Below are 27,078 nucleotides of genomic sequence, written 5' to 3' on the forward strand. Positions count from 1 at the left end.
TTTACAGGCCTACTGCTGTTAAACAAATTTATGTTTAAAGTTTGACTATATTATGAAAAAAGTCAGTTCTCTCTCCATTTACTTATTGAGCAGTATCATTTGCCTGTGGAGCATTTTGACAGAAATATACATATACAGCCTATGTATATTTCTGTCAAAATGCTCCACAGGCAAATGATTTAATATTATCACATTTCCTTTATGCATTTATTGTTCTCTTTATACTGTAGGTGTGGTTGCAATTCTGAAATCCCTTGAAGCAACAATGAACAGACCCTGAAGCTGCCAGACAGAAAACTTCAATCCACCCTGACCAAACTAAGATAATCAGACAGATGATCAGCTCTAGGGCCTAGAGTTGAACAAGGAAGAGCTTATCACTGCCACAGTGCTACTTCAGTTCAAACTAATACCACCATCCCCACCTGCCCGTACCGCATTCCTGTTTAAGCTACTGAAAATTGTGTGACTAATGGCATGAGGACGCGCTCGGCGCACCGTATGGAATCTGACCGAGCTTGCTGCGCGTTATAAAACACTCTCGCCTCTCGTGTCAGGAGGCAGAGCGCTGGGCGAGGCGGCCGCCGGAAGTCCATTCATTCCTGTACGGCTCACCTGGGGTAAGAGGTAAAGGCGAGCGAGCATCCTCGCCGGATCGGTTTGCGGTTGCGTAAGACGAGGCCCCCCTTTGTCACGGGCGCCGGTGTCTTTGCAGGGCAACTGATAAATGTCACATTTGTCATGAATACTGATGGCAGTGCTGGTGCTGCAGGGCTGTGGAAAAGACTCCGAATCAGAATGAATGATCTGAGAGGGAAGACAGAGAGACAGAGCAGAATATCAGTATGTGTGCATGCAAGAAAGAGGGGAAAAAGAGAATGATAGAAAGAGCAGAGAAGCACCCATGGGAGAGTCAACGGGGGAAAGAGGGGTGATTAACGAAGCGGCGGCGGCAAAATGGAAATCTCCCGTGTCGGCCGTTGACGTCCGCCGCTGTCTCAGGTTACCAGCTTTACTTGGCCCCCCCGCTCCGATGGCCTATATTTGTTTAGCACACTCCCATGCACACCCATATGTATTGTGTCTTATCTCGCTCGCTCGCACGCAGCCTCTCTGACTTCCCCCTCTTCGCTATCTTCTCTCTCTTTCACCTCTCTCTCTTTCTCTGTCATTATATTTTTTCCTTGTGTGTCTATAAACTTCTGCTCTCTGTCTTTGTCTCTGTTTTTCCCCCCATTCCCTGCTTGGTAGGGATGCAGTCATACTATGATTCTCCCAGGTGAGTAAACAGTCTTCCTTATTCGCCGAGCTCTTCCGTCTCTCCATTGACGTCAGGGCCGGAGAATGTAAACAAAGGCTGGGACTCCTGTCGGTGCCTCTCCCACGTTCCCGTCACATCAGTGGCCTGTGTTGATAGTAGGTTTCCCCGCGCACAAGTGGCCGCTATGGCGCATGAGGAGGGATGAAAGGAAAGTTACACATCCGTGTGTGTTGTGAAGACTCCGGCTTGAAAGGGGGCCATGCCGGGACTCGGCCGTGTTTGCTTAGGTTTGTTTGGCCTGTCCACATTCTGAAGCGCTGTGGGTTTAGCCATCGGTGAAGAATATTTTACATAACCAAACCTTAAGTCCTTGCATCTAATATTATTTGCCACAAAAAACTTGGGAAAAGTGGATCATTGACTGATGACTGACAAGATTATTTTTGTTAGATCCAGCTTCAAACTAACTTTATGCCATTTTTTGCTTGATCTTTACCCTCCATTATGATAATCAAATCCACAAAATCAAGTTTGGACTCCCAATTGGCGCCCATGCAATGGCGGTATCAGCCATTTATGCAGATTATGAAATACAATCTCATTTCCAGACACAACATAGAGTCTCCTCCCCATCCTCCTCGTCATACAAGGCTCTACCAGAAAGAAAGAAAAAAACTACTTTTCACTGTCACCCGTCCAACCTTTTGCCCTGTTCCCCTTATACAGCCCCGGTGATTTATGCTTTAATACTATCTTTCACCATGCGCTTCCTCTATCATTATCTCAAAGAGCGACTCTCAAGGTCACCAGAGCCATAAAGAGGTTGGTCAATGGCTGGGAAGTGAAAGTGAATGGCATGTGCTGAAAATAAACGGAGAGAGAGAGAAGACAAAAAAGTTCAGTTCCGATTGAGCGGATATTGCTGTGTGAAAGTCCAGCACAGGGAACAATGCGCTGGACTAATAAGATTTGATTTGTGCATTCAGTCTCTGATTCATTCCTGAGGCCAAATATTCAATCGCAAGAATATGACAAAAACATTTCCTTTTGATAGCATCAGAAGTAGAATTTCCATTTCATCAACAGTTCTGTATACAGAATGCCGGATGTTGAAGTCTTTGAACATTTGATGTAGGAAAAAAAACAGAACGTGTCCCTTGGGCCCGGTGCTAATTATCCAGCGCTATTTATTTACATTATCTCTATGAAGTGGGTGGTATTTTCATTCATTTTTATCACAGAGGGGAGAAAAAAGTATGCAGGGTATGTCAGCTTGTGATGGCATGGAGACAGGATGTAATCATTAGACAGATAGCAGAAGAAAAGAGAGAAGAGAAGAGAAGAGAAGAGAAGAGGAGGAAGAAGAGAGGAGGAGAGAGGGAATGTGTTCCTTGAGTTCCCGCCTTGCCAACGTGGCGGCCCCTCATGCTTCCTCCTCCGAAGCTGCTACACACACACACACACACACACACATATACACACAGAGCAAATTCGGGTAGAGGCCCCTCAGCAGCATGCGCTAACACACGTGTGGAGGGCCGGCAGAGAAAGGAGGCCGGGGCCACGGTGGGCGAGGCCAGAGTCCTGTTTTGTGTCCCGGCCATTCAAAGGTTAATCCACCTATCAAGGATCAGAAAGGGAAACTGTAGGTACACCCAATACACCACTTCACTGTCAATGGAACTTTACATAGTACAGAATGGACTCATGATTTACATTGTAAAATACATTTAAAAAGCTTGATTTCTGCTTAAGCTGAGAGTGCCATTGAATATTCAACATGTTCAACATGAATAACCATGTGTTACACATTGATAAGATTCAGTCCTAGGTCAAATAGTACTTGTAAATAGTTGTTAGTGTAGCGTACCAGACGGGTGGGGTGCAGGTCAAAGACTGTCTGATAATTTGCTAATCTGAGAAAGTACAGTAAATTGACGTTAGAATACTTTCCTGTAGATTTTCTAAACTTTCTGGTTCTTGCTATGTTGTCACTTTATTACTGTAAACCAAACTGGCCCCTAAGTAGGCTAAAACAAACTATAAAAAGTACCTGCAAATACTAGTTGACTCAGATCTGGAAAGATGTCAAGCTTGAGGTTTATCAGTTCTACGGTGCCTCATTTTCCCTTTAGCGATGTCAGCAGAGTGGCATGCAAGTCATGTCAATTCTTTCGGTTTTGTGCAGAGAAGATTTCAACACTGGCTTGTGTAATGTTTGAGCTATAAGATATTTTACACGTTTACATGTATTTGTTCTGTGCAGATAAATTCCCAGTCTTTGCCCATGGCCCTATACACAAATACAGAACACAGAGCACAGCAAACACTGAATCACACAGCAATATTGCCAAGACTTGTCATTTTTGTTTGAGCACAGGGGCTGTATCAACATTACTGTATTTGTACAACATCATACTGTATTTGCTCAGCCTGAATTATCAGTTTTATGCAAGTGAACTGTTTACCAAATATGGTGTATTTTAAACAAAAAAAAAAAATGCAATGCAAAAGCCGGGCCCTATTCCGGAGTTCAGTGGGTTCGCTTTGGCGATTGCAGCCGGCGGCGTATGGGAACCTAATCAGAAGCCTCGCCGTTCCATCCAAGCTGCTTTCGGCCGCTCTGCTATAACAATCAAGGAGGAAGAAAAAAAAAAAAGAATCGTCTGGACTTCCTGATATGGGGTTTCCCAGGGAAGCAGCGTTCAGTCAGTTTCTGGGCCATGACATCATCGCCGGCGAACAGAGGTGTTTTGATTCAGCCGGAGGAGAAGGAGAAGGCCTGGGAAAACCCCTCTGCCATCGCAACGACAACAACAACAAAACCCCCAGCCCTCCCCGGCCTACATGCAAATCCACTGTAGACAGTATTGGGCCGGGGGGGGGGGGGGGGGGCGGGGTGAGAGAGAGAGAGAGAGGGGGGGGGGCAGAGGCAGAAACAAAACAGACCGGCTGAATTCACTCTCCAAATGTAAAAGAGGCAAAGCAAAACTGGCCCTTTTTTTCCCGGTCGTGGGGATTTTTGAAATATTCCACAACTGATGCTCTTTAACTTGGGAGACTTATTCGTTTGAGCTATTTGTCGGTGACATCAGTTTAAAATGTCACCGTCGCCGTTTCTCACGCGGATAACCAAAACCCTCCCCACACACACACTCACACCATCCCTCTCAGAAAGAAAACAGACCAGCTGATTGCCAAACGTAAAGAAAGGGCGAAGGCAGAAACCCGTCTGTTCTTCCCCTGTGGGAAATCCGGACTGTCCCACCGCCAACATTCCTCAACACTGACTGAGAAATTGTCACCGGGGCTGCTTGTGGGACACCAGTTTAATATGTCACTACTGTCTGTTTCCCACGTGAATGAATGTATACAGCCCCCCTAAACAGCCCCCCCTCCCCTCACACACACACACACACACACACACACACTCCCCCTTAACCTCCGTGGGAAGGTGACATGAGCAGCCCTTCTTCCTGGTTCAGCACATTCCTGACTATCTCTTATTCAACCGCATTCACGTTCCGAAGGCACGCAGCCCCCCATCCCCCCACTCCACCCCCTTCTCTCTCTCTCTCTCTCTCTCTCTCTCTCTCTCTCTCTCTGACCCTCAAAGCCATTACAAACAGCATTGGAAGGGCAGAGAGCTGAGAGCAATATGTTTTGGTGCATCGCCAAGTGAGCACCATAAAAGCACCAATAAAAATAGCTACCACATTGCGTTGATTGACAGCCAGCGTGACAATCCAACACTGATATTAGAGTAAACTACTACTACTGGCTCATGTTCAATGTTATTATATTTTATTATTATACAGTATTAGGAGATAAACTCTCCCTTTGTAGTACGGATAATTATGCAGTTTTGTGCTACACTACATCTAACAGCAATCTCCTCAGTTATGTCATATCATATTTATAATTCATCATGTAATCACTTCTGGCAATAGTATCATTATCAATAGGAATAGCTTATTTCATCTGAATCCACATGAGCACGGGCTTAAAGACGACAACAGTCCTATTACTGCAACCTCTGGCAACCTAAAGAGCTTCCCATCCTTTTTTTTTTTTTACACCCAGATTAATCCCATTCCTCCATAACAGCCGCAACAATAGCCGTAAACAAACCTTACATGGGCCCTTCAGTAGCCGAACCCCTAATTGAGACAAGTGGGGATCATTTCCTGGAAGAGCGGTCTGAGTGGCGCTGGACAGGTATGCCAGTAACCTCTGACCCTAAGCCAGGCCTGTGCTGACATGAAAGTTGACCCCCGGGGAACTCGCCGGGCCCTTTGTGGCGCTTTCCCACATGGGCCCGGCCCTTTGATGTCCGCCGGGGGCTTTTCCCATGGCCCCCGCCGGCCGAGACCTTTCAGGACCTGAGGGGAGGAGGGGGGCAAGAGGCTACCTGAGGAGAGGTCAGGCCACACCGGGGGTTACCCACCGCACCGCTCTTCCTTCTTCCTTTTAGACACCTCTAAAAATAATGCAACCTCCCTCATACCCCAACCACCCTCCCCCACGCACACACACACACACACACGCAGAGAGAGGCACAAATACGCCGCCGACCTCCTTATTTGGGGGTAGTTGAAAAAGACTCGGCCCCTAATTTGGAAGCATGACAGATAATATGTCAGCATCTGTGTGTCAGTGTGTTTATTTGTGTGTGTGTGTGTGTGTGTGTGTGTGTGTGTGTGTGTGGCAGCATGGGGTGGTCGGGTTTGCGACTTCCAGGTCCTGTGTTCTTAGAGAGGGCGGCTGCTGACCCTCACTTTCTCCTTGCACATTTTAACACAGTGAGGCAAGAGTGTTGAAAACAGCCTGTGAGGTAACCAGTTAAAACAGGACTATGGGAACTCCAGCAGGGGTTAAAGTACTTGCTTCAAAACAGGCTCATGGAGAAATGGTTCCTCTGCATGTTTACAAACCCTTTATTGCTATTGCTATTAATTCCCGTCTATCAGGTCTGAACTAAGAACGACCGATAACCCTGAAGGCCTCTTTGTCTGGCAGCCCAATCAACATAACTAACATGTGCAGTCTTTGTTTGTGTGAGAGGAGCTGGGCCGCTCCTCCTGCTGAGCTGCAGGCCAGCATTACGACCCTCCTCTAATTGCGGGGTAATCTTTGTCAATCACTGTCAAGGCACACACAACGCCACGAGACACCTGGCTTCATTCCATTTTCTGCAGACCTCGCTGCCCATCAAGGCTCGAGGATGACAGGATGTCAACAAAAAGAACACAAATCACTTTTAGGGCTCTTTGAGTGCTTTATATTCATTCGGGCTTCTGAAGATGACGGCTTAATGGTTAAAATGATTAAAAAACTGCCTTTTCAGAGACATAAAAGTATTATTATGATGAATTTTCTAGGTCAGGTTCTTAGTTAAAATGCTCCCATATATTGTTGCCTATGTGCAGATTCCTGATGCATGTGTGAAGCCTAATTATTATTGCAAAAAGGTGGAGTTTTTGCTTTTTATATTTTGTTGATGTTTCAGTCAAAGACCTCTCTTAAGAGAGCCTAATTTATCTGCATTACTATCATTATAGTTGAAGGGTCATCCCAGTCTATTCAAGGCTTACACAGATTCATGCAATCACAATATAAAAACAGGTAATTATAGGTGGGAATATGCACTCTTTGCAGATTACCTCTGCAGCGCTGGGGCTCTCAATTCTATTTATTGGCTGTTCTAGCGTTACCTTAATGAATGACAAGGCAGTGATAGTGATGTTATTGAATGAAGCATCAAAACCATTATGGGTACATTACAGAGTATGTCCATTAACCCTTAACACAATCATCACTCTGTGTATCTTTGTAGGAAGGGCTTTTACCTTTACCAGCTACAGCAGCCGTTTACGATAAATGCAAGCCTCATTTTCATAACAGATAGTTAAAGGCTAATGGTAAATGGGCTTTACATACATATAACTTAACATAATTAGGCTTGCTTGCATATCAGTTTGCTGTGTATCAGAAAATCTCTTCCTTATGGTACTGCTTGTACGTTGCACATGAAATTTTGTACAATATGAGTGACTGCAGTGGCTCATTCCACTGGGCTGTCCAGAAACACCCATCACCCTGTGCGAGCCCCCAACTCGCCCTCTCCACTTCCGTAATTGTTTTTCCTACTGCTCACAGAGTGGCAGCAGGTGGGATCTGGAGACAGCTGGGGAGGTGATTGGCTGCCCGTCATGATTGATGGACGAACAAGTGTTTTCAGTGCAGACAAGTGGCCGAGCCTTTTTACGATAGCCCAGAAAGACAGAGAGAGAGAGAGTGAGAGACAGAGAGAGAGAGGGAGAGAGAGAGAGATGGTTAATGTGCTGCATAGGAAATGTCATAACACTGTGATCAAGGGTGGAGTTGGAGTATCAGGTCATGGGTGTGTTGAAGGGTCAGGCTTACGGGAAGATTCACTGTGCAACATCTAATGAAATACAATGTTGCACAAAAAGGAATTTGACATTTTATATCTAGCTCAAATAGGCATGTACTGCCTGTAGTGGATATACAGTATGTGTGCAAATTAAAGTAACAATTTATTTAACCAGAAAAACATTCTGTTCATACATTCTGTTCTTGAAAAGTTTTACATGAAGAGAGATAGATAGAGATAGTTAGATTTTGGAGTTTTCTTCCTCCATCCAAACCCAGGTCTGATTCACTGCAGTGTTTACAAATACAACTGGAGAACCTTTTACAGCTTCAAAACACACAGCAAAGTCATCATTTATAATGTCAAAAAGTCAGGCAATGAATTTCAATGTGAAAAAAAATGTTGCCAATTCACTGAATCAATATATGCACAAAGCCAGTGGTGGGGTGACAGTGTTTTAACACTCAGTACTGCATCACGGATCGGACCTTTAAGAGACATTGTGCCCAACATTCTGAATTGAGAAATGTCATTGTTGAAGTTGTGAAACTTTCCTGTGGGCAGGTTTGGTATTTATCCAGAAAGAGGAAGTAATTCATAGAACTATTACGAAAGCCAAATCTTTTCCCTTTGTGGGTTAGATGGCCTGTTTCAGTGTACAGTGCATGGTCAATATGTAAAAAAAAAAAAAAAACTAAAAAAAAAACAGTAGCCGTCCCTGGAGTCCCTGTGACAAAAATTCATTTGGGGGTGCATGAGGCAATGCAAATCCATTTGGGGATCCTTGACATGAAAAATTTGGGAACCCCTGGTGTAGGAACCTGTTGGCGTCTCCTCAGGGTGGGGGACGGAGATTTCCAGAGATTGGGCTGAGCAGCTGGTCCGGGATCTCTCCCCACAGCGAGCGTTCAAGAGCAGTGCAAAAAAAAAAAAAAAAATCAAAGATGGTGCAGCAGCGGCAGCGGCCCGTTTGACAGATGGGGCTGGATGGCTGTCATCTGAGCCGTGCTGATCATGCAGGCAGGGGTATGTGCAGCCTCTGAGAGGTGCGCTCACCGCCCCGGCATGACATGCACCTCCAGCCACTGTCGCACTCTGCTCCGGACCACGCGTCTCCACTTTCACACACCTCGCCATCGCCACTGATGAGCACATACCACCATGCACTGCACTCTGGTCCTTTCAGTGCACCACCAGCTCACCAATACTACCGATACTACTGCTAGCACTACTACTACTACTACTACTACTAGTAGTACTACTGTAACTACTAAAATCATTATTACTGATTTTGCTAGTCTGATACACCTTTAACCCCCCCCCCTTTTTTTTTCTTTTTTTTTTGTAGGCCAAAGCAGGAACACAGGGAGTGCTTTGGTTCAGCTGTCAGATCCCCTTTTCTCACTGCGCTTAATATGCACTGCCTGATACCTGACACTCATACCAAATTAGCATTTTGCCCTGACAAATTAAGAGAGAGCTACAGTGAAAGTGGCTAAAAAGAGATGGGAGTGTGTGTGTGTGTGTGTGTGTGTGTGTGTGTGTGTGTGTGTGTGTGTGTGTGTGTATGGGGGTTTAAGTTTTATTTAAACTTAATTGCTGACAGGTTTAAAGGTGAGACAGACTTTGAGGCTACTTTGGTTTTGCATATAGTGTCTTCAAATATTTCAGAACTATGTCAGGAATTTGCCCAGAGCAACTCTGGAGCAGGCATGAACACTCCCATCCTCCTCTCTTCTTCATTCCTCTCAGCCAGGGCAGCACACTGCACCCCCACTCCCAAAACACACACACACACACACACACACACACACACACAAATACACACCCACCTTTGCTCTCCTCCCAGTCAAAAGGGTAAACTGCAAGAAGTTTAAGAAATATTCCACTAACTCTTAACATTTTACAATAAGTAGTTAACATTTTAATCACTAAGTTTAGAGTGGACTTAAATGATTATAATTGTTCCCATCTTTGGCCATGCAACACAATCACATTTTAATACAGGCTTGCTATTCACATGCAGACAAAAAGCAGGGGAGAATTGAAATATTGGCCGTCTTTTTAATTATTAAATGTATTGCAGCTGCCAAAAGCTCATTGAAACCCATATTTCATCCTTTGCTTATTAATCCTACTTTCCTCCTGTTGGATTGAAGCATAGAGACATGAGGATTGCTGGTGGGGGCAAACTACTGTCACATTATGTACCACAAGACTGGGTTTTGCCATGTGGGGTATTTGTGTGAGTATATGAGCGTTATGATAGTTTACAACTGACCATGAAATTGCAAAGTAAAACAAAACACAACTCTGCAGGCACTGTGGGGTAGGCAGAGAGAGAGAGAGAGAGAGAGAGAGAGAGAGAGAGAGAGAGAGAGAATGCCATGCTATTCAGACAATAACATGCGCGGGAAAAAGAGGGCGGAGAGAGGAGCAGAGGGAGGAGGGGTGAGAGTAAATGGAAGTCTTTTTATCTCAGTTTCCCACATCCTGTGAACGACTGAAAACGCGGCCACCCAATTTGAAAGAATGAGTGGAATGCGCCCATTCTCCCCAGCGCGCTCTGGTGCGCAGCCAGTTGAGGGCCATTGTCAGGCAGCTCAAATAAAGCCCATAGTCCTGGACTCCACTCAGCCAATAAACCTCTGTGTTTAATGTGAAAATAATCAGGTAAATAGCGGGGGGCTATAGCTGGAATGCAATTGATGAACTGCCCACAGGTTGCGCTATAGGCTCTGTACGTGTCTCCTCGTGCAAAATGTCTACATTAAGCTATGCGTGTGCGTCACTGCAGCCAACAGCAACAGTCTGTCTCTGACTTCAAATGCAGACACAACACAAGCAGAGCAGTCTACCGCAATATGATCACTTTATATGAATTCACAGTTTGTGGGTGCAAGAAGAGAAGAGAAGAGAAGAGAAGAGAAGAGAAGAGAAGAATGTGAGATTGGAAGATCAAATATATAGCCAAATTGCATCTTTCTGTAAAGACTAGACTAGAATAGTATAGACTCGAATAGAATAGAATAGAATAGAATAGAATAGACTAGAATAGAATAAAACAGAAAATAATAGAATAGAATAGAATAGGGAAACTCTAGTTTCATTAACCTGGAACTAAAATAAGCACATGATAACACATGATCACATTAGTGGTAGCCTATAAATAATAACAGTCGACTCATATTTTGTATTCCCTGAGTCAGTTTCCCGCGAAGAGAAGGGACGGGGGGGGGGACCTTGGCTTTGAATTTGCATTTCCCTCCACACTGCATTCATAATTGTTGTCTCTGCCCCCCTTTTTTGGCGCGTTTTGATTCCCGCCACGTCTGTGTCTGGCCGGTTATGAGGTTGGCTGTATTTTCATTCGGTGATTGACAGGCTTTCGGAAAGCGCAACTCGGCTGCTATTGGTGTAGAGAGCGGAAACGGGCGGGAAAACGAGCTACGTCGGAGCTTATAGTCCCGCCCTCTTACTATGGCTTTATAACCGTCCTCCCCCAGTCCTTGTTTCCAAGAGCCGGTGTCTTATCGAGGCAACCGTCTACAAACCGTTTTGTCTGTTTATATTTTGAATTTACCCATTTGTTTACAAAACACTGCGGAGCAATAGCTGTGGTTTTGCTTTACGTTTTAGATATCCGTACATTGGACCGGAGTTTTGGGGCTATTTTTTGTCCTGGATCAAACGCGGTTTTCCCTATCCGGATGAGAGGATCCCTACCGCATTTTTGTTCCTGCAACGTGGATTTGTACGCGCAGTCCGGGAGCAGGGAGACCCGTCATATCGGAATAAAACTACAGAGCTAAATCAAAACAAGAAGAAAAACGTCGTTCGCCTCTTCGTGGATTTCCCACAGGAATGCTGCTGTCCAAGCTCAATTCTCTGGCCCACATCTCCACCGTAGATATGCCGGCGAAAATCCAGCTTCAAGTTCATCAAGGTTAGACGCCCTTTTTCCAATGTTGTCATGGAGGACGGGGCTGCAGCAATGGCTGGCTGTCTGCTCAGCTTGGCTCCGTCCACATGCTATCTGCTGTTTCAAGGGCGTCATTTCACTGAAGCTCCCTGCGTCTTATATCGTTTACCAGTAAAACTTCCAGACCTGCTTGTATGAATAGATAAAATGTCTTGGGGACAGGGAGTGGAGCAAATGATTACTGACAGGACATTATTATTATTATTATTATTACGGTCAATGTGGCAAATTAGCAGGCATGGGTCACCAGGGTCCATTGGACTTGACTACACCTCTGATGTGTTTTCTTGTTTTTACCTACATGCCTTCCGAACAATTTCTGTCAGTTTTGCTTCATCTTTGCTCGCCATTATAATAACAAAAACTAGCAAATTTGAAATTTTGGACACACGCTAAGGTCTGGATAGTGCCCATGCTTTGCTATACCCGACAGACGCTTATGTTGTCCGAGGGAGATAGTTTCGTGCTGATTTTTACCGGCTGTGTTGACATTTTTTTTCCAGTGAAGGAGAGGGAGCCTTTCGAGAAGCTCTACCAGGTCGGCGGGGTGCTGGGCAGCGGGGGCTTCGGCACGGTCTACTCCGGTACGAGGATAGCCGACGGTGCTCCGGTTAGTATTAAATGGCTATAATATCAATATTTTCCGCCTAATTTGAATGTATGGTCAATGTTAAATTGGATTATTGTCGTTTGACGTCGTCTCCTCCTTTCCTCTGCTCTGTAGGTTGCTGTCAAACACGTAGCCAAGGATAGGATCTCCGAGTGGGGAGAGCTGGTAAGAAATGATTCATGCTCAAATATTATGGTGATACCACACGAGATTAAAAATACTTGAAAGTGTCATAAGGTCGCTATAAAGTCATATTGAGAATATGATAGTGTTTTTTTCCCATATGGGTCGAGCTTATTGCATTTAGAACGTTTATTTGAGCATGTGTCTATGTAGTAAACATTAGTATTTATCGATGTCTTTTCAGCCTAACGGCTCTCGGGTCCCAATGGAGATCGTGCTGCTGAAGAAGGTCGGGACGGGTTTCCGCGGCGTCATCAAGATGCTGGACTGGTACGAGCGGCCGGACAGCTTCATCATCGTCATGGAGAGGCCCGAGAACGTCAAGGACCTCTTCGACTTCATCACCGAGAAAGGTGCCTTACCGGAGGAGCTGGCCAGGAGCTTTTTCCGCCAGGTGCTGGAGGCCGTGCGGCACTGCCACAACAGCGGCGTCGTGCACCGGGACATAAAAGACGAGAACATCCTCATCGACCTCCGGACCGGCGAGATGAAGCTCATCGACTTCGGGTCCGGAGCCCTGCTCAAGGACACCGTTTACACAGACTTTGACGGTGAGTAATGCTCAAAACAGGCTGCATTGCATTTGGATACTTTTTTATGATGTTGCCTCACTTTCCTAATGTTACACCAGGGAGTTTTTAAGCTTTTAACACCATAGATCTCAATTACATCAAATTAATGAAATGCTTAAAATGAACCAATATCTGAAATTAAAACCATTCCTCATTTATTTGGGGCCTCCAAATGTGCCAGGACCCCTCATGGCTCCCAGACCTCACTTTGGGAACCAACTGACCATAGTAGAAATTCATAGGTTGTGTCATCTGTGATATTCCCCCCTAGTAGCCCATTTGGACAGGCTTAGTTGAATTGTGTTGGTTTTGGTGCCCCCTGTGGGAGAGGAGCGGCATTTTTACAACTCAAAGTTTGTAAACAAAGTCACATGTCCGCTCCCCCTCCCACACACACTGCCTCTCTCTCACACACACACTGCCTGTCACGCTTCCTGGCACCTGAGCCCGCATAATAGACCCAGAAACAGGCGCAGCAGATAAATCTGCTCTTTGTTAAACACTTAACCCCTCAGCGAGTGAAAATCCAAGCTTTCATGTTACATTTTGACGATAATGATTAATACATTATGTAAATGATCATAAGCAAGAGAGGAGCGTGACTGCATTGGTTCTTAGATTTTTATATATATTTATGTTTATTGGTGCATAATCATGTTTTTAAACCTGTCTTTCCCCTTTTCTTTCCTCCCACCCAACAGGCACAAGAGTGTATAGCCCGCCTGAGTGGATCAAGTACCATCGCTATCACGGGCGCTCTGCGACAGTGTGGTCTCTGGGTGTGTTGCTGTATGACATGGTGTGTGGGGACATCCCATTTGAACACGATGAGGAGATTGTACGGGGACAGGTCCTCTTCCGGAGGAGAATATCTACAGGTGAGCTCACAGTGCAATACATCTTTAATAGGGGTTTTTTAGCCTGGAAATCAGCATTTGAGAAATGGAAATTAGAGTAGGATGAAAATTAGACTGGGTTGGTTGTAGGCAAATTCCCAAAATCAAAGTGGTACAACAGGCTATTTCATCCTAGGTGTTCAGCAACAGCTATTCAGTTAAGGTTGTACATTGACTATTCAGTTATTTGCTCCTGACTGACTGGCTCCCTCCTCCTCCTCTTCTTCCAGAATGCCAGCAGCTGATCAAGTGGTGTCTGGCCCTGCGGCCGGCGGACAGGCCCTCCTTCGAGGACATCATCAACCACTCGTGGATGCAGAGCAGCACCTCCTCCGTCGTCCCGTCCACAGTGCAGACAGAGAAGACGGCCACGGAGATCAGGCTGCACAGCATCAGCCACGAGCCCGCCGCCTTCACGCCCGCCGTGGTGGCCGTGGCCCAGTGATCGAGGCGCTCGGTCCGCTCCGGACAGGACTGCACTGACACGAGAGACTATTATGAAAGACTTTATTTATGTAACAGACTTGAAACAGAGAGGAGGGGCGGCGCCGCGTGTGCCACACACACACACGATCAAGGTGGAAGGACTACGCTCAGAGGAGGCCGGGGGTCATGACAAAACCCCCATCCCCTCTTTTCAACCTGGCGGGCCAGACCCTCCCTCCCCGCAACACGCCCCGACTACTTGATTTTTTTGTTGCTTTTCTTCACTCGTCGGCCTGAGTCGGTGTCGGAACATCTCCACTGGACTCTGAGTGTTTATCAGTCTATAGGAGGGCATGCTCGCTACACCTAATGTGTGAGAGCCTGGACGCCTCTGACGAGCGAGTACAACACAAGCTCAGCTGAACGGCAAGCGGACAGTCCAAGTTATGTAACCTCTAGCTACACTGTACTCCACTCTCTCCCCCTCTCTCTTGTCACTGCAGAGTGGGAGGAACAGGGGGGGATGGCAAAGAGGAGCGTTATTTAAAAAAAAGTGCCTTCTGTGTGATTGTTGGGGGAGACCCTGGAAATACTTGAATTTCTGAAAACAAACAAAAGGCTAGTCTTGATGCCTTTTCTTTGTTCCTTATTCTTTACAAGGCTTTATATTGTTTTGTTCTTTTTGCTTTTTTTTTTCCTCTCATGGGCCTAGATCAGTAAAGCCTATGCCATTACAACCACTACTACCACAGCAACTTCTACTACTCCAATGTCATTAGCAACCAGACAACCTCATAGCTACGGCAGCAACCTGTGCAAACAAATCATAAAACACTGGACTTACCTCACTCTGTCACTACGCCACACACCTCTCTACTCTACTCTACTACTTCCTCCTCCTCCTCCTGTGTCGTACTGTATACACACACAAGGCTTAGGCAACCGCTCATTCACACCCACCTGAATGCACACCGCAATGCAACCGTACCATACAGAAATACAACATCCTCTGCTCTTCAGTTCGATTTTTTTTCCTTTTTATGTTTTTTAACAGTGCCTCACGCGTCATATTTTTTTTGGGTGGGGGGGGGGTCAAGAATTGTAAATAATAATAGTATTTATTATTGCTGTGAGTTTTTTTTCCTCTCACTCAAAGAGCTTTTGTTGTGGAATTATTTATTTATTTATATGAGGATTTCGGCTATACGTATATTTCATTCCACAGTTATTGAAGGGCCCACAGATTATTTAAAAAAAAAACAAAGAAAATGAATTTTTGACCATATTTATGGCTTGAAATTTTAAAGAGCAGATGCGTGTGTGTATGTTTGTGTATGTAATGTAAATAATGTGTAAATAGTCCCGAAAGCACTTCCATCTTAATGTATCTAAACATTGAACGTCTACTGATGGTAACTGGTTGTGTTACTCTGTTGTCTGCTGTCGGAGTGAGTGAATTCAGAATGTTGGAGTGAAGTTGTGTGTGTGTGTGTGTGTGTGAGCGAATGAGAAACTTCACCTCTAGTTGCATGATTGCGGCTTGGATTTTTTTTTCATTCAAATTAGAATTGTAAATTATGCTAGAAACTATTTTTATACGATTTCAATAAATATTTTTTTAACCTTTACATCTGTCTCCTTTGCATTGCTTCAAATAGCACAATGGGATTCCTCATGCGTGTTGCACAAGTTTCAAAGTTGAGTGAAAGTTATGACTAGATAAGGTTTATCACTCTTTAATCAAGATCTTAAAGAAGCCTGCCTGGCAGATTCCAGACATAGGGACTGTATACATTTAATCTCAAAGTTTCCTGTCATTTGTAAAAAGAAAAAAAGAAGAGTACATTTCAACACAATTGTAATTTACTGAGAATGACTCAGTTGCATAACCTTCTCTGCAAGTTTCCTGTTCGACACCTTCGAGGAAAGAGGTAGTAGATAGAAAAAACAGAGATAAAGAGATTAGAGATGAAGACAGCAAGATAAAGGGGCAGGGAGTGTCTACTAGAGGAAAGAATGGTAACACGCAGACATGGCCTTCAGTTACAAACTGTGAGCAATTAGGGCATCATTAATACTAAATTGGTCCAGAATTTACTATTCACACAGAAGAGGGACCGCTCTCTGTTATTTCTATAAGGAGATACAGGTTTTTGAAGATTTGTCATGGATTGAGTTTCACATTCACCTGCTGCAATACCTGATCATGTGTAAGAGTATGGGCACGTGCATAGAAGAGAGGACAGTGCTTATTCAAATAATATATAAATCACTAATAACTAATAAGAGCTACAACTACTACATCAGTTACTTGGTATAAAGTAATTGGCTACAGTCAGTTCATTGCTGGGCTTAATCCCACTAACAAACTGATGATGCTGTCATGGGTTAATCCAGACATTAGTGTGGCGGGAGTGACCGGCAGGCAGCAGGCTATCATGGAGCCGGTCTCCTGGATAGATAAGGGGTGCAGTTTTAATCAGCTGTGATGATCCCATGGGACTCCTGGCCTCACATCGCCAGTCTTTCTTGAGGCAGCACTGGAGCAAAATGATATCAACGAGGGAAATGGTACTATCCCAAATTCTATAGTGTTTTTCAGGTGAATACAGTTGTCTTTACCAGCCATCATTTGGATGGATGGGGATTAAAATGAGGGCATGGAGATGTGATCTTTTCTTTGTCTGATCAGTCATGGCGGCTATCACTGCTCATTCTAACTACCTAGTTCTTCTTCTATTTATTACAAACTGCTGTTGCTGCTGCCGGAAACATAAAACGCATCACTTCCTGTTTACTGGGGAAAAAGACACCAAGTAAGAACAGCAAAGGTAAAGCTTTCATGAACTGGATATAGCAAAACAGACATTTATTTATATGAAAATGTCCTGTATTATTGATTTAAATTTGTACACATGGTCCTTAATGATTAGTGCTATAGGAGCAGGGGTGATCACAGGTAATGCAGAGCACACACAGTTCAGTGTTGGGTCAGTGCTACAATAACAGCTTTAAAAAGGCAGGGTTTAGGTCAGGATCATCCCAAGGATTCTGCTAATGCTCCCTCCACTGGAACACACACACACACACACACACACACACACACACAGTCAACCTCTGGGGGTCACACTCCCCAAGCTCAAGCTAATCCTCGGCCTATCCCTGATATCTGTTCCTGATCAGCTTGCACAAGCCTTCAGCCCGTGCATCTAACATAAGGCCTTCTCAAGTTCCAGATCCATTCAAATCATTGTACATATAGATTTCTAGACAGGTAATAACGGCGGTCATCAAAAGGACCCAATCCTAAACAGACATAATCTCTAACATGAATTCAAAACGCAGCGTCTGTCTTCTGCTTCCTCGTTCAGTAATCCTTTGATCTGATGCTGCCTTTTCTACAGGTACTCAAATGAGATTTTCCTGACGAGATACCATCGGTGGCCACAGATCGTTTCTGCGAATCACACCGACATCCTTTTCCATACTGTTTCTGAGAATCACATGCCACATCACACGTCGGATGTCGGCGTCTGGTCCTTTGTTACGGCTATTGCACAACACATCCAAGTAAATGACCCCAACATTCAACCTGTGAAAACATGAGCTTCCTCTTCTCCATCTTCTTCTTCTGCATTTGGTTTTATTCAATCGGAGATGGACCAAGTGAACCCAACCCATAGAAACATCACAGCGACAATACCAACCAACCCCTAGACGCATATAGAAAAGAGAAGCAAGGTGGGATTTTCCCTTGTGTGGCATATCGTCACTGAACTAAATATAACAATACTAATAATACAATCTGTATTTTTGCCTGCCGTGATGTTCAGCAGTAATCAGCTTGTCAACACTAAAAGGGTAAACATTAACTACAAGTACTCATGTGGCCCGGTGGTATCTATAGCCCACACATGGTGCCTTCTGCGTCTGTCTATTTTTGCCACCACCATTGTTCTGGTTTGTTAATGGACTCGACCGCATATTTCCCCGCATGTGGAAGAGAGCTAATCATGCAAACCTTCTTTAAAATGAGAGTCAAATACAGAGTTGGATATTTGCATGGGCTGCCGGTGAGTCATCTTCTCCCCGTAGCGACAGAGTTCATTTGAATGGAGCCTATCTTTGTTCAACGTTGACTCATCGCAAAGAATAGGACGAATAGTGAAATAGCTACCAGAGATGTGTCGAAGGAGTGCGGCCTATGTTTAGCTTTCAGAGCACAACGCATTTGTGTCTCCTTCACCGGGTCCGTCCTGTGTTTGAAGTGAATTGAATGCAAGAGAAATGAATGAGTCAGTGAATGCATCATCTGTTTTGATCACATTATGGGCTAAGATGCGATGCTGTGTTCACGTCTGCGTTACACCAGGTGTATGACTTCTTGCTGCTTCACTGATAAGAGTTACTTAGCTCCTCTCCGCCTTGTTCCCGTAACTCGAGGGCTAAGCGGCTTTCTTGGGAAACGGAAAGAGAAAGCCCAGCTGTTGCGGAATCCTCCTCCACCCTGTTCCAACTGTGACACTGAACCGGAGCTGTTGGGTAATATTATTGTCGGGAACTTTGCCTGCATGTCTTCTGCCTAGCTGTCAGAACACAGACAGACACAGAGAGATTCACACAGAGTTTGCAAACAGTCAGAGGCGAATGGGAAATCACGTGTTGAGCAAATGTCAGCGGCGAGAACAAGCAGGGTGTGTGAACTATGCCCCGGTTCAGCCTGAAAATCACCATGTTGAGTAATTTGCCTATCCACATACACAGTACACCTACACACCGGTTGTGAAATATGTACTTGTGAGTGTGAACAACCTGCACAAGGAATGCTTCTTGGATAAAACCAGAGATGCGAATATGAAAGAGTTATGACAATAAAATGTTGGCCAGCCTGAATCCAGAATGTTGCTCAGTAACAGAAAACAGGATAGGTTGCAGGTTGACGGAAGTAACAAAAGCCTCCAGGCACACACACAGTATTACTACACTACCAGTCAAAAGTTTGGAAACACGCATTTTTCTTTATTTTTAGTATTTTCCACATTTTAGAATAATAGCAAAGACATCAAAACTATGAAATAACACAAATGGAATTATGCCGTGACCAAAAAAGTGTTAAACAAATCAAAACTATCGTATATTTTAGATTCTTTAAAGTAGCCGCCCTTTGCCTTGATGGAAAGGCAAAGGCTTTGGAAAGAAATTCATACAAGGCATCAACTTCACTATTTATATTTGTCTAAGAAACACATTTCAATCATTTAAGCATAAGTCTTTAGATCAAAATGGCTTTAAGATAATGAAAAACATAGTGCATTCAATCAGGTGGGTCCAAACTATTAACTGGTAGTGTATAGTTGTGAGGACCTTCCATTGACCTAAATTCATTCCCTTAGCCCTAGCCCTTAGTTTAACCTTAATCCGTATTCTAATCTTAACCCTAAATCTAAGGCCTAACCCTAAATTTAGCAATTGTAGAAGTGAGGAATGGCAAAATGTGCTCACTTTGGGGAATTTTTCTTCACCTTTCTATGTTGATCCTCCTAAAGTACAGGAACTTACACACACACACACACACACACACACACAGACACACAGACACACACTAAGTGAGTAATGGATGGTAGCCAGTCTGTGTCTGTCTCACTTGCTCCAGCAGGGCTGAGGGTAGCACGGCGCTCTAGTAAAGGTCAGGATGAACTGCCAGAATGTTCCAGACGTCACTAATAGTTTCACTCTGATCCAGTTCCTCCTCGCTGCTCATCTGACACTTCTTCCAGACTGGGGGAGATTTCGGGCACCGGTCTGACGGAGCAATTTGGCTGCTATCTCCATCTGTGCTCAGTCAGATTTAGGAGTTTTTTTCTCTAGCTGGAATGAAAAGTGCTTTCCTTTGATTAGCGAGTCATGCAGTTTCCATCCCTTCATACTGGAATCATACTCAGGGACTTGGTGGTAAACAAATAGTTGGGTAAACTATGAGCTCATCATAAGGCAATCGGCCACCAATATGAACAAAATCATATTTTCAGAAGCCTTAGTTTATCATTTTTTTCCTTAAAAGACCCTATCTTCATATAACATGAGTTTGATACTACTTACGTACACTTATGCATACTATGAAATTACATCACTGAGATTTGAAAAAGTGGGTAAAATAACACTATGATAGACTCCAATAAATATCACTGTACAATAGTTGAAGAGTTCCATTTGAAGAGTTATATTTCAAAACATTATATATCCATTTTGTCACTTTATCATTCAGTATCTGCAAAATATAAAGGATCCAGTGTGTAAAAGTGGTATCATGTTGCCAACTAAGTGCTTACCTACTGTTCTTTAAAGGTTACAACAATTTGTTTTCATTTTTTTGCTATCATTTTGGAAGAGTAGATGTCACTTTTTTTTCCAGATGGTGCATATCTCATTTGGGAGCCAAACTGGCTTTCCTCTCCCTCCTGCCATAACAGAGCGCCATACAAAGACAGCACCACACCAACACTGTAGTACAATGCAGTGCAGGAAATTGTCCTGCATTGTCAGTTATCCCCACCCATCTGGTACAAGCAGGCTGGAAAAAGTGCATCGGAACAGAAGGACCTGCCGTTCCTGGCATATTTTATCAGAAAATCTTTTTAATTAATATGTAATTATCCGCAATTGCAGAAATCGCCCTAATCTATTTCTATCCTGAGTTAGTACAGGAACAATAATGTAGCCACAGTGCACCGAGCACGATAGTGGTAAATTCTGCGAGGATTACATCTGTATATTCATAGCAAATCGGAAACTACACAACATAAAATGAATGGAAACAAACAGCATCGGCACACAAAACGATGTTCCCTCTGGTATTATTCATCGCCTCATTATGTAAGAATGTTTTCCCTGTCTCGTGTGTATTCTCCTGTTCAAAATTCATCTGCGGGAAGACGAGCAGACAGACAGCAGTGAGTCTCTCTCAACTTGTAGTCACATGAAGGCGGTTATGCTGTTGACTTTGTCCTCGCATTTTTGTGAATGACTCAGCCTTAGTAATGAGAGAGGAAGGGAGAGAGGGCGGACAGCTATCCACCCCACCCCAGCACTCTCTCAACAACAATGCCGGATCCCACGGTTTGTGGCCGTCCCTGTCCTCGACAAACCTCTGCGAGTAACAAGCCTGGACACGGAGGGGACGAGGAGGTCTGGGCTGAAGGTATGAGGAGGTATGGGATATGTACATAAACACCCGGGTGCTGCCAGGTTTTGATGCAACGGAATCCTGTTGCAATCTGTTTTCCCGCCTCATTCTTCTGTGGAAGTTCTCAAAAACGGCGCCAGAACTTATGATCCGAAAGAATGGGAATCAAAGAGCGTGCCTGACGTTGTCATTTTGACATCAGAGAGCAAAATCTCATTATGTGTGACAGAAATTCGCAAGATTGTAGACTTGCAAGATTGACAAGATTGTTGATGTGGCACAACTCTATTGAAGTGACTCATCTACAGCTACATCAATGTGTATTGTCTCAACTTCTTACGCAAAAATGTCCAAAATCGTCCAGATCAGACCCACCCAGTCCCACTGGTCCAATTGGTTTAAATTCCAAAGCTTCTGCAACTGTAACACCACTTAACCTAACATGCTGACAGTGAGTCTAACATTTGAGCTAGGATGAGAGGTAATTTTCCTGGTGGAAATTGATTTGGATCAAGGCCAGACAGACAAAAAAGCATTTGAGCAACCGCAGATCAGTCAAGCTTCCGCACTCTGTCCTATAGAGCTGTGTTCCTTCACGTAGAAAACAGCAGTGCAGCAAAACAGGATAGTCAGGGCTACCAATCAATAGACCAAGGAAGAAATCAGGAGCTTTGCGCTGACCGGGGCTTGTTTGAGATTCAGACCGGACACACTTGAACAGCCTGTTCTTTTTTTGGCCTCTCCAACATTTAAAACATATTCAACGAGTATTTTTCCCAGGCCCGGCTGGGAACTGTGGGAGTTGAGGAACTCACTGTGGTAGCTCAGTGGGCCTGTGTTTGTCTCCGGGATGCCTGTTAGGTTTCCAGGGTAGTAGGAGTAACTCGTCTGAGCCAGGGGTGACCCTGACTTTCTCTCTGGCTAATTCCCCAAGACGCTGATAGGCTGCGGGAGGGGGGAGGCTGCGGATCCTTGAATCTGAGAGGTTATGGGAAGGGGAGGTTGAGGAAGCAGTGAAGAATGGATTCTGACAAAATCCCCCTAAAAAAGGGTGCTGCTCTGTATTCGCGACGGCGCGCGTTTGAGTCTGTGCCGTGACCCGTGCCATATCATTCTCTCTCTTGTTCCTCCAACCTCTTAGCTTGCTCTATATGGCTTCAACTTGATCTACATGGACTTTTACAGAGGTCCCTAAACAGTCAAGATAGAGTTCATCCTCTGAGTTCTTCTGAGGTTCTGTAGCGTTACTGTTCTTAAAAGCCTGGGATTTCAGCGACAGCAGTCTGTCCAAAGGTGCAGAGTAATCCAGCTTGACAGTTGCTGCTGGTATTTGGTTGCTGAATTCCAGAATAAGGTTGGTTGCTGAGGTTAGGGGAGTGGCAGTAACCTGAGGGCTAACCAAGCCAGCTAGGAGGTTGCTGGTTCAAATCTCAGCAGAGAGAGAGAGAAAAAGATTTGCTGAAGCTGCTCTTTGGTTTTGGGTTGTTGCTTTTCATGTAAAAGAAGGAGTTCCAAAGCACGATTCAAGCAAATATTTCAAAAAGCTTTTATTGCATGGCTAGTTCAAAAGAACCTAAGCATACTCCATCAGCCATTCATAAGTAAGGTTTAAACAGAGGGGGAAAGAATAGGACAAATAGTGAAATAGCTACCAGAGATGTTTCAGAGGAGTACGGCCTATGTTTAGCTTTCAGAGCACAACGCATATTGATAATGCATTTGTGTCTCCTTCACCGGGTCGCGGTTGAATACAAGAGAAATGAATGAGTCAGTGAATGCATCATCTGTTTTGATCACATTATGGGCTAAGATGCGATGCTGTGTTCACGTCTGCGTTACACCAGGTGTATGACTTCTCGCTGCTTCACTGATAAGAGTTACTTAGCTCCTCTCCGCCTTGTTCCCGTAACTCGAGGGCTAAGCGGCTTTCTTGGGAAACGGAAAGAGAAAGCCCAGCTGTTGCGGAATCCTCCTCCACCCTGTTCCAACTGTGACACTGAACCGGAGCTGTTGGGTAATATTATTGTCGGGAACTTTGCCTGCATGTCTTCTGCCTAGCTGTCAGAACACAGACAGACACAGAGAGATTCACATAGAGTTTGCAAACAGTCAGAGGCGAATGGGAAATCACGTGTTGAGCAAATGTCAGCGGCGAGAACAAGCAGGGTGTGTGAACTATGCCCCGGTTCAGCCTGAAAATCACCATGTTGAGTAATTTGCCTATCCACATACACAGTACACCTACACACCGGTTGTGAAATATGTACGTGTGAGTGTGCAAACAACCTGCACAAGGAATGCTTCCTGGATAAAACCAGAGATGCGAATATGAAAGAGTTATGACAATAAAATGAGAGCGAGAGAGAGAGAGAGAGAGAAAGAAGAAAAAAGAAGCTGCTCTTTGGTTTTGGGTTGTTCCAAAGAAGGAGTTCCAAAGCACGATTCAAGCAAATATTTCAAAAAGCCTTTACTGCATGGCTAGTTCAAAAGAACCTAAGCATACTCCACCAGCCATTCATAAGTAAGGTTTAAACAGGGGGGGTTGAGAGGAGGAGGATGGGATAAGGTTAGCACCAAGAGCTAGAGGGTCATCCCACCCAGGACTCCCCTCCAGACTCTCCATCTGCCCGTGAGAACCTGAGTGAGGCTTCCAGGGCGCCGGGGGAGCGCCGCATTCCTATTGGCTGACTCACCACCTTACACATTGTGCCGGCTGCTGCCACGTCTATTAAGGGAAAAGGTCAGCCTGCTCTCCCTTTCTGTCAGAGCAGGCAAACAGACACACAAGCACCAGATATGGACACACAAACACAATCGCACATACTGACACACACACACACACACAGTGCACTCATATGGAATGGAGGGCAGAGGGTATGGAGACTGAGCTAGACTAGATTCCTGTCAGGTTATTTGTGGGAGAAAGCATAGAAGGACACACACATAGCCTGTACACACACACACACACACACACAAACACAGATCAATACCCCGGTTGCCAAAGTGTAAACATGTGCATGCCACTGACCTGTGTAACATGGTTGCCTGTGTGTGTGTGTGTGTGTGTGTGTTTGTGTAGTCTTGCAATGTGCTGTTTGTCTGTCTCCTTTTGTGAAAGGGAACACTATGTATTATCGCCCCAAGCTGCCACGATTTCCTTATTGAATAATCCCGCACTTGCCAAGTAAGTCATTGGTATGAAAATCCCTTTCACAATAGCAACCCGGTTTGCCAAGAGGTTGCAAGTAGCAACACAGTAACAATGATAATCCGCAGGCAAGGTACACGGAGAGCGCAGGGGGGTTGAGTAAGAGAAGAAATGTGATTGTTGCACCTCGAATGTAATTAAATTTTTCCACCTCTCCGCCTCACTTCTGTTCTCTTCCTCTTTCCCGTCTCACTTAACAAATATTTGTCATAACCTTCCCACCCACACGCATTCCCATTAGCCCCTCCCTCCCACACTTACTGCTTTCCCGTAAAGATGCTGCCTCACACACTTCCTCATTCCAGCAAGGCCAATAAAGAACACTGATGTGGCAACGCTCAAGCTTCTGCTTGCTGGTGTGCGCTTTGATCCTCAATGAGTGTGTGTTTGAAAATGAGATGCGATGTTGACATTAGGCCTACCCTGTTTCACCACCGTGTTGATGTTTTGATGTTAGTCTGTCAATGAGAGCCGACCGACCATTTGATGCATTATGATTTCCGAACACTGTAACACAACGCTGCGTGACAGCATGTGGGTCTGTACAACAGCCAGAGAGACTGTGGTTTTATTGATGTACAACCCAATCATGCCTCTGCTTATAATGCTGACTTTCAAGGGCAAAAGGCATCCACGTGTCACACTGACTGAAGTCTTATTCACCAATACTTAAGAATCTGCAACAGAGAACTACAGTAGCTCTACATGAGTATACAATAGGAACACCTGCCAAATATTGACTAGAGTCCTCATTTGCACAGTCAATGTCTCAGTTCTCTCAACTCTTAATTTTTTTTTTTTTTTAATGGCTCATTCCAGGCAGTGACTCAACTAAAGCAATGAATTTCTTGATCACACGGTGTTGGTGAGTGGAGGCTTGTCGGTTCCAGCCAGGCTGATGGCAACTGCTGAGTCGGGAGTGAGCCAGTGACCATCAATTACATAAAGACCTCCAGACTGCACTCCCTGAACTTTCCATTAGCCTGTTTTTTTGTCTGTTTTTTTTTTTTTTAAACAGTCATTAAGACTGGAGGAAACTGGGGATTATGAGACCTGTAGTTTATAGTAATGAAGAACTTGCAAGGTTAAAAAACAGGAACTGAACCTTGACTGTTCCTGCTGGCTGTTTGCCTGTGTGGTTGTAGAATTTTGCTTCCTCTGAGCTAACTCAGGTGGATAAAACTGTGTGTGTGTGTGTGTCTGTGTGTGTGTGTGTGTCTGTGTGTCTGTGTGTGTGCGCGCGCACGCGTGCGTGTGGATAGCAGTTGGAATGTACAGTGAGAGTCATGGGAGTTCCTTTCTGTTGAAATTCTCTGTCAGTGTCTGGACTGTTACTGGCTCCATTCACTGTAGTAGACAGGATATTATCATCACATGGTGATGACAGAGCGGAGCAACACACACACACACACACACACACACACACACAGTACAAGCATAAGAAGAGAGTGATATAGTGCTACAAATTATGTAAAAAGTGATGATATTAACACTACAAATATGAGTATATGCACACAAACTACTATTAAGTCGGTGGTAACAGGCTATATATACACACACACACACACACACGCACACATACACAGAACATTGATAATAGTGATAATGGGCTGCAAATACAGAAGCCCAAACACACACATGCGTGCACACTTGCTCACACACACACATACTGCAGAGTGCAGAGTATGGAGAACTGAGCAGTGCTGGCACAGAACTTTGTCCTGATGGAAGGTTGAGCAGAACAGCATTATCAGCACTCAGCAGTGTTTCGCTAAAGGTCTGCTGCCAAATCACTTAGCACATGGACACTACAGTCAAATCTGTCAGGGCAGAGCGGGCCACAAAGGCTAATTACATAAGAAAAGTGCACTGAGGTCTGCACTCTGTAGACTTGTATAATCATTTGCAAAAAAAACCCTGAATGTGTTTAAATCTTGTCACATATCTGGGTTGGATATGAAACAAGGTGAACCAACTGTAAGCCTGGACGGTGCTTCTTTGTATTGTAAATGTGGTGGGAAGGCAGGTACCGCCACATTCAAACAGTTCATCTCTAGCTTTCTACTGTTACTTGTGTTCAGTGCAAAAGCAATATCCCAATATAATATAGTAGATCTGACGCATGGGGAATAAAATTCTTTGACATCACAGGTGCAAAGCAGTTACTTTTTTTTGCACTTTGCACCCACAACAGATGTGGCCTTGGCTGTGGAAGCAGGTCAAGGTTCAGTAATGAATGTTGTGAGGATGTTTGTGTATAATGTGTGTGTGTGTGTGTGTGTGTGTGTGTGTGTGTGTTGGCAGGTTGTAAATGACGCTGATGCACTGATAGCAAATCCCATCTGACTTTAAAACAGGTC

At 44.5% G+C, this 27,078-nt stretch overlaps 1 protein-coding gene across 1 annotated transcript; it reads left to right on the plus strand.

Annotated features, from left to right (window-relative positions):
• The first annotated feature begins 11,188 nt into the window (after positions 1-11,188).
• On the plus strand, positions 11,189-15,955 carry pim1 (Pim-1 proto-oncogene, serine/threonine kinase). Its single transcript, XM_071927571.2, has 6 exons — positions 11,189-11,604; positions 12,144-12,250; positions 12,365-12,415; positions 12,618-12,984; positions 13,707-13,883; positions 14,132-15,955. Exons 1-6 carry the CDS (start codon positions 11,523-11,525, stop codon positions 14,344-14,346), a joined length of 999 nt encoding a protein of 332 aa, XP_071783672.1. The 5' UTR covers positions 11,189-11,522; the 3' UTR covers positions 14,347-15,955.
• Positions 15,956-27,078: the final 11,123 nt, after the last annotated feature.

This window comes from Centroberyx gerrardi, chromosome 14 (genome assembly GCF_048128805.1).
Source record: "Centroberyx gerrardi isolate f3 chromosome 14, fCenGer3.hap1.cur.20231027, whole genome shotgun sequence".
NCBI classification, from domain to species: Eukaryota; Metazoa; Chordata; class Actinopteri; order Beryciformes; family Berycidae; genus Centroberyx; species Centroberyx gerrardi.

Bases quoted from the DNA above. Each gene is read 5' to 3' on its own strand.
- pim1 (XM_071927571.2), top strand. From the start codon at position 11,523: ATGCTGCTGTCCAAGCTCAATTCTCTGGCCCACATCTCCACCGTAGAT. The intron at 12,985-13,706 runs GTGAGTAATGCT...CCCACCCAACAG, and splicing joins CGTTTACACAGACTTTGACG to GCACAAGAGTGTATAGCCCG. The intron at 13,884-14,131 runs GTGAGCTCACAG...CTCTTCTTCCAG, and splicing joins CCGGAGGAGAATATCTACAG to AATGCCAGCAGCTGATCAAG.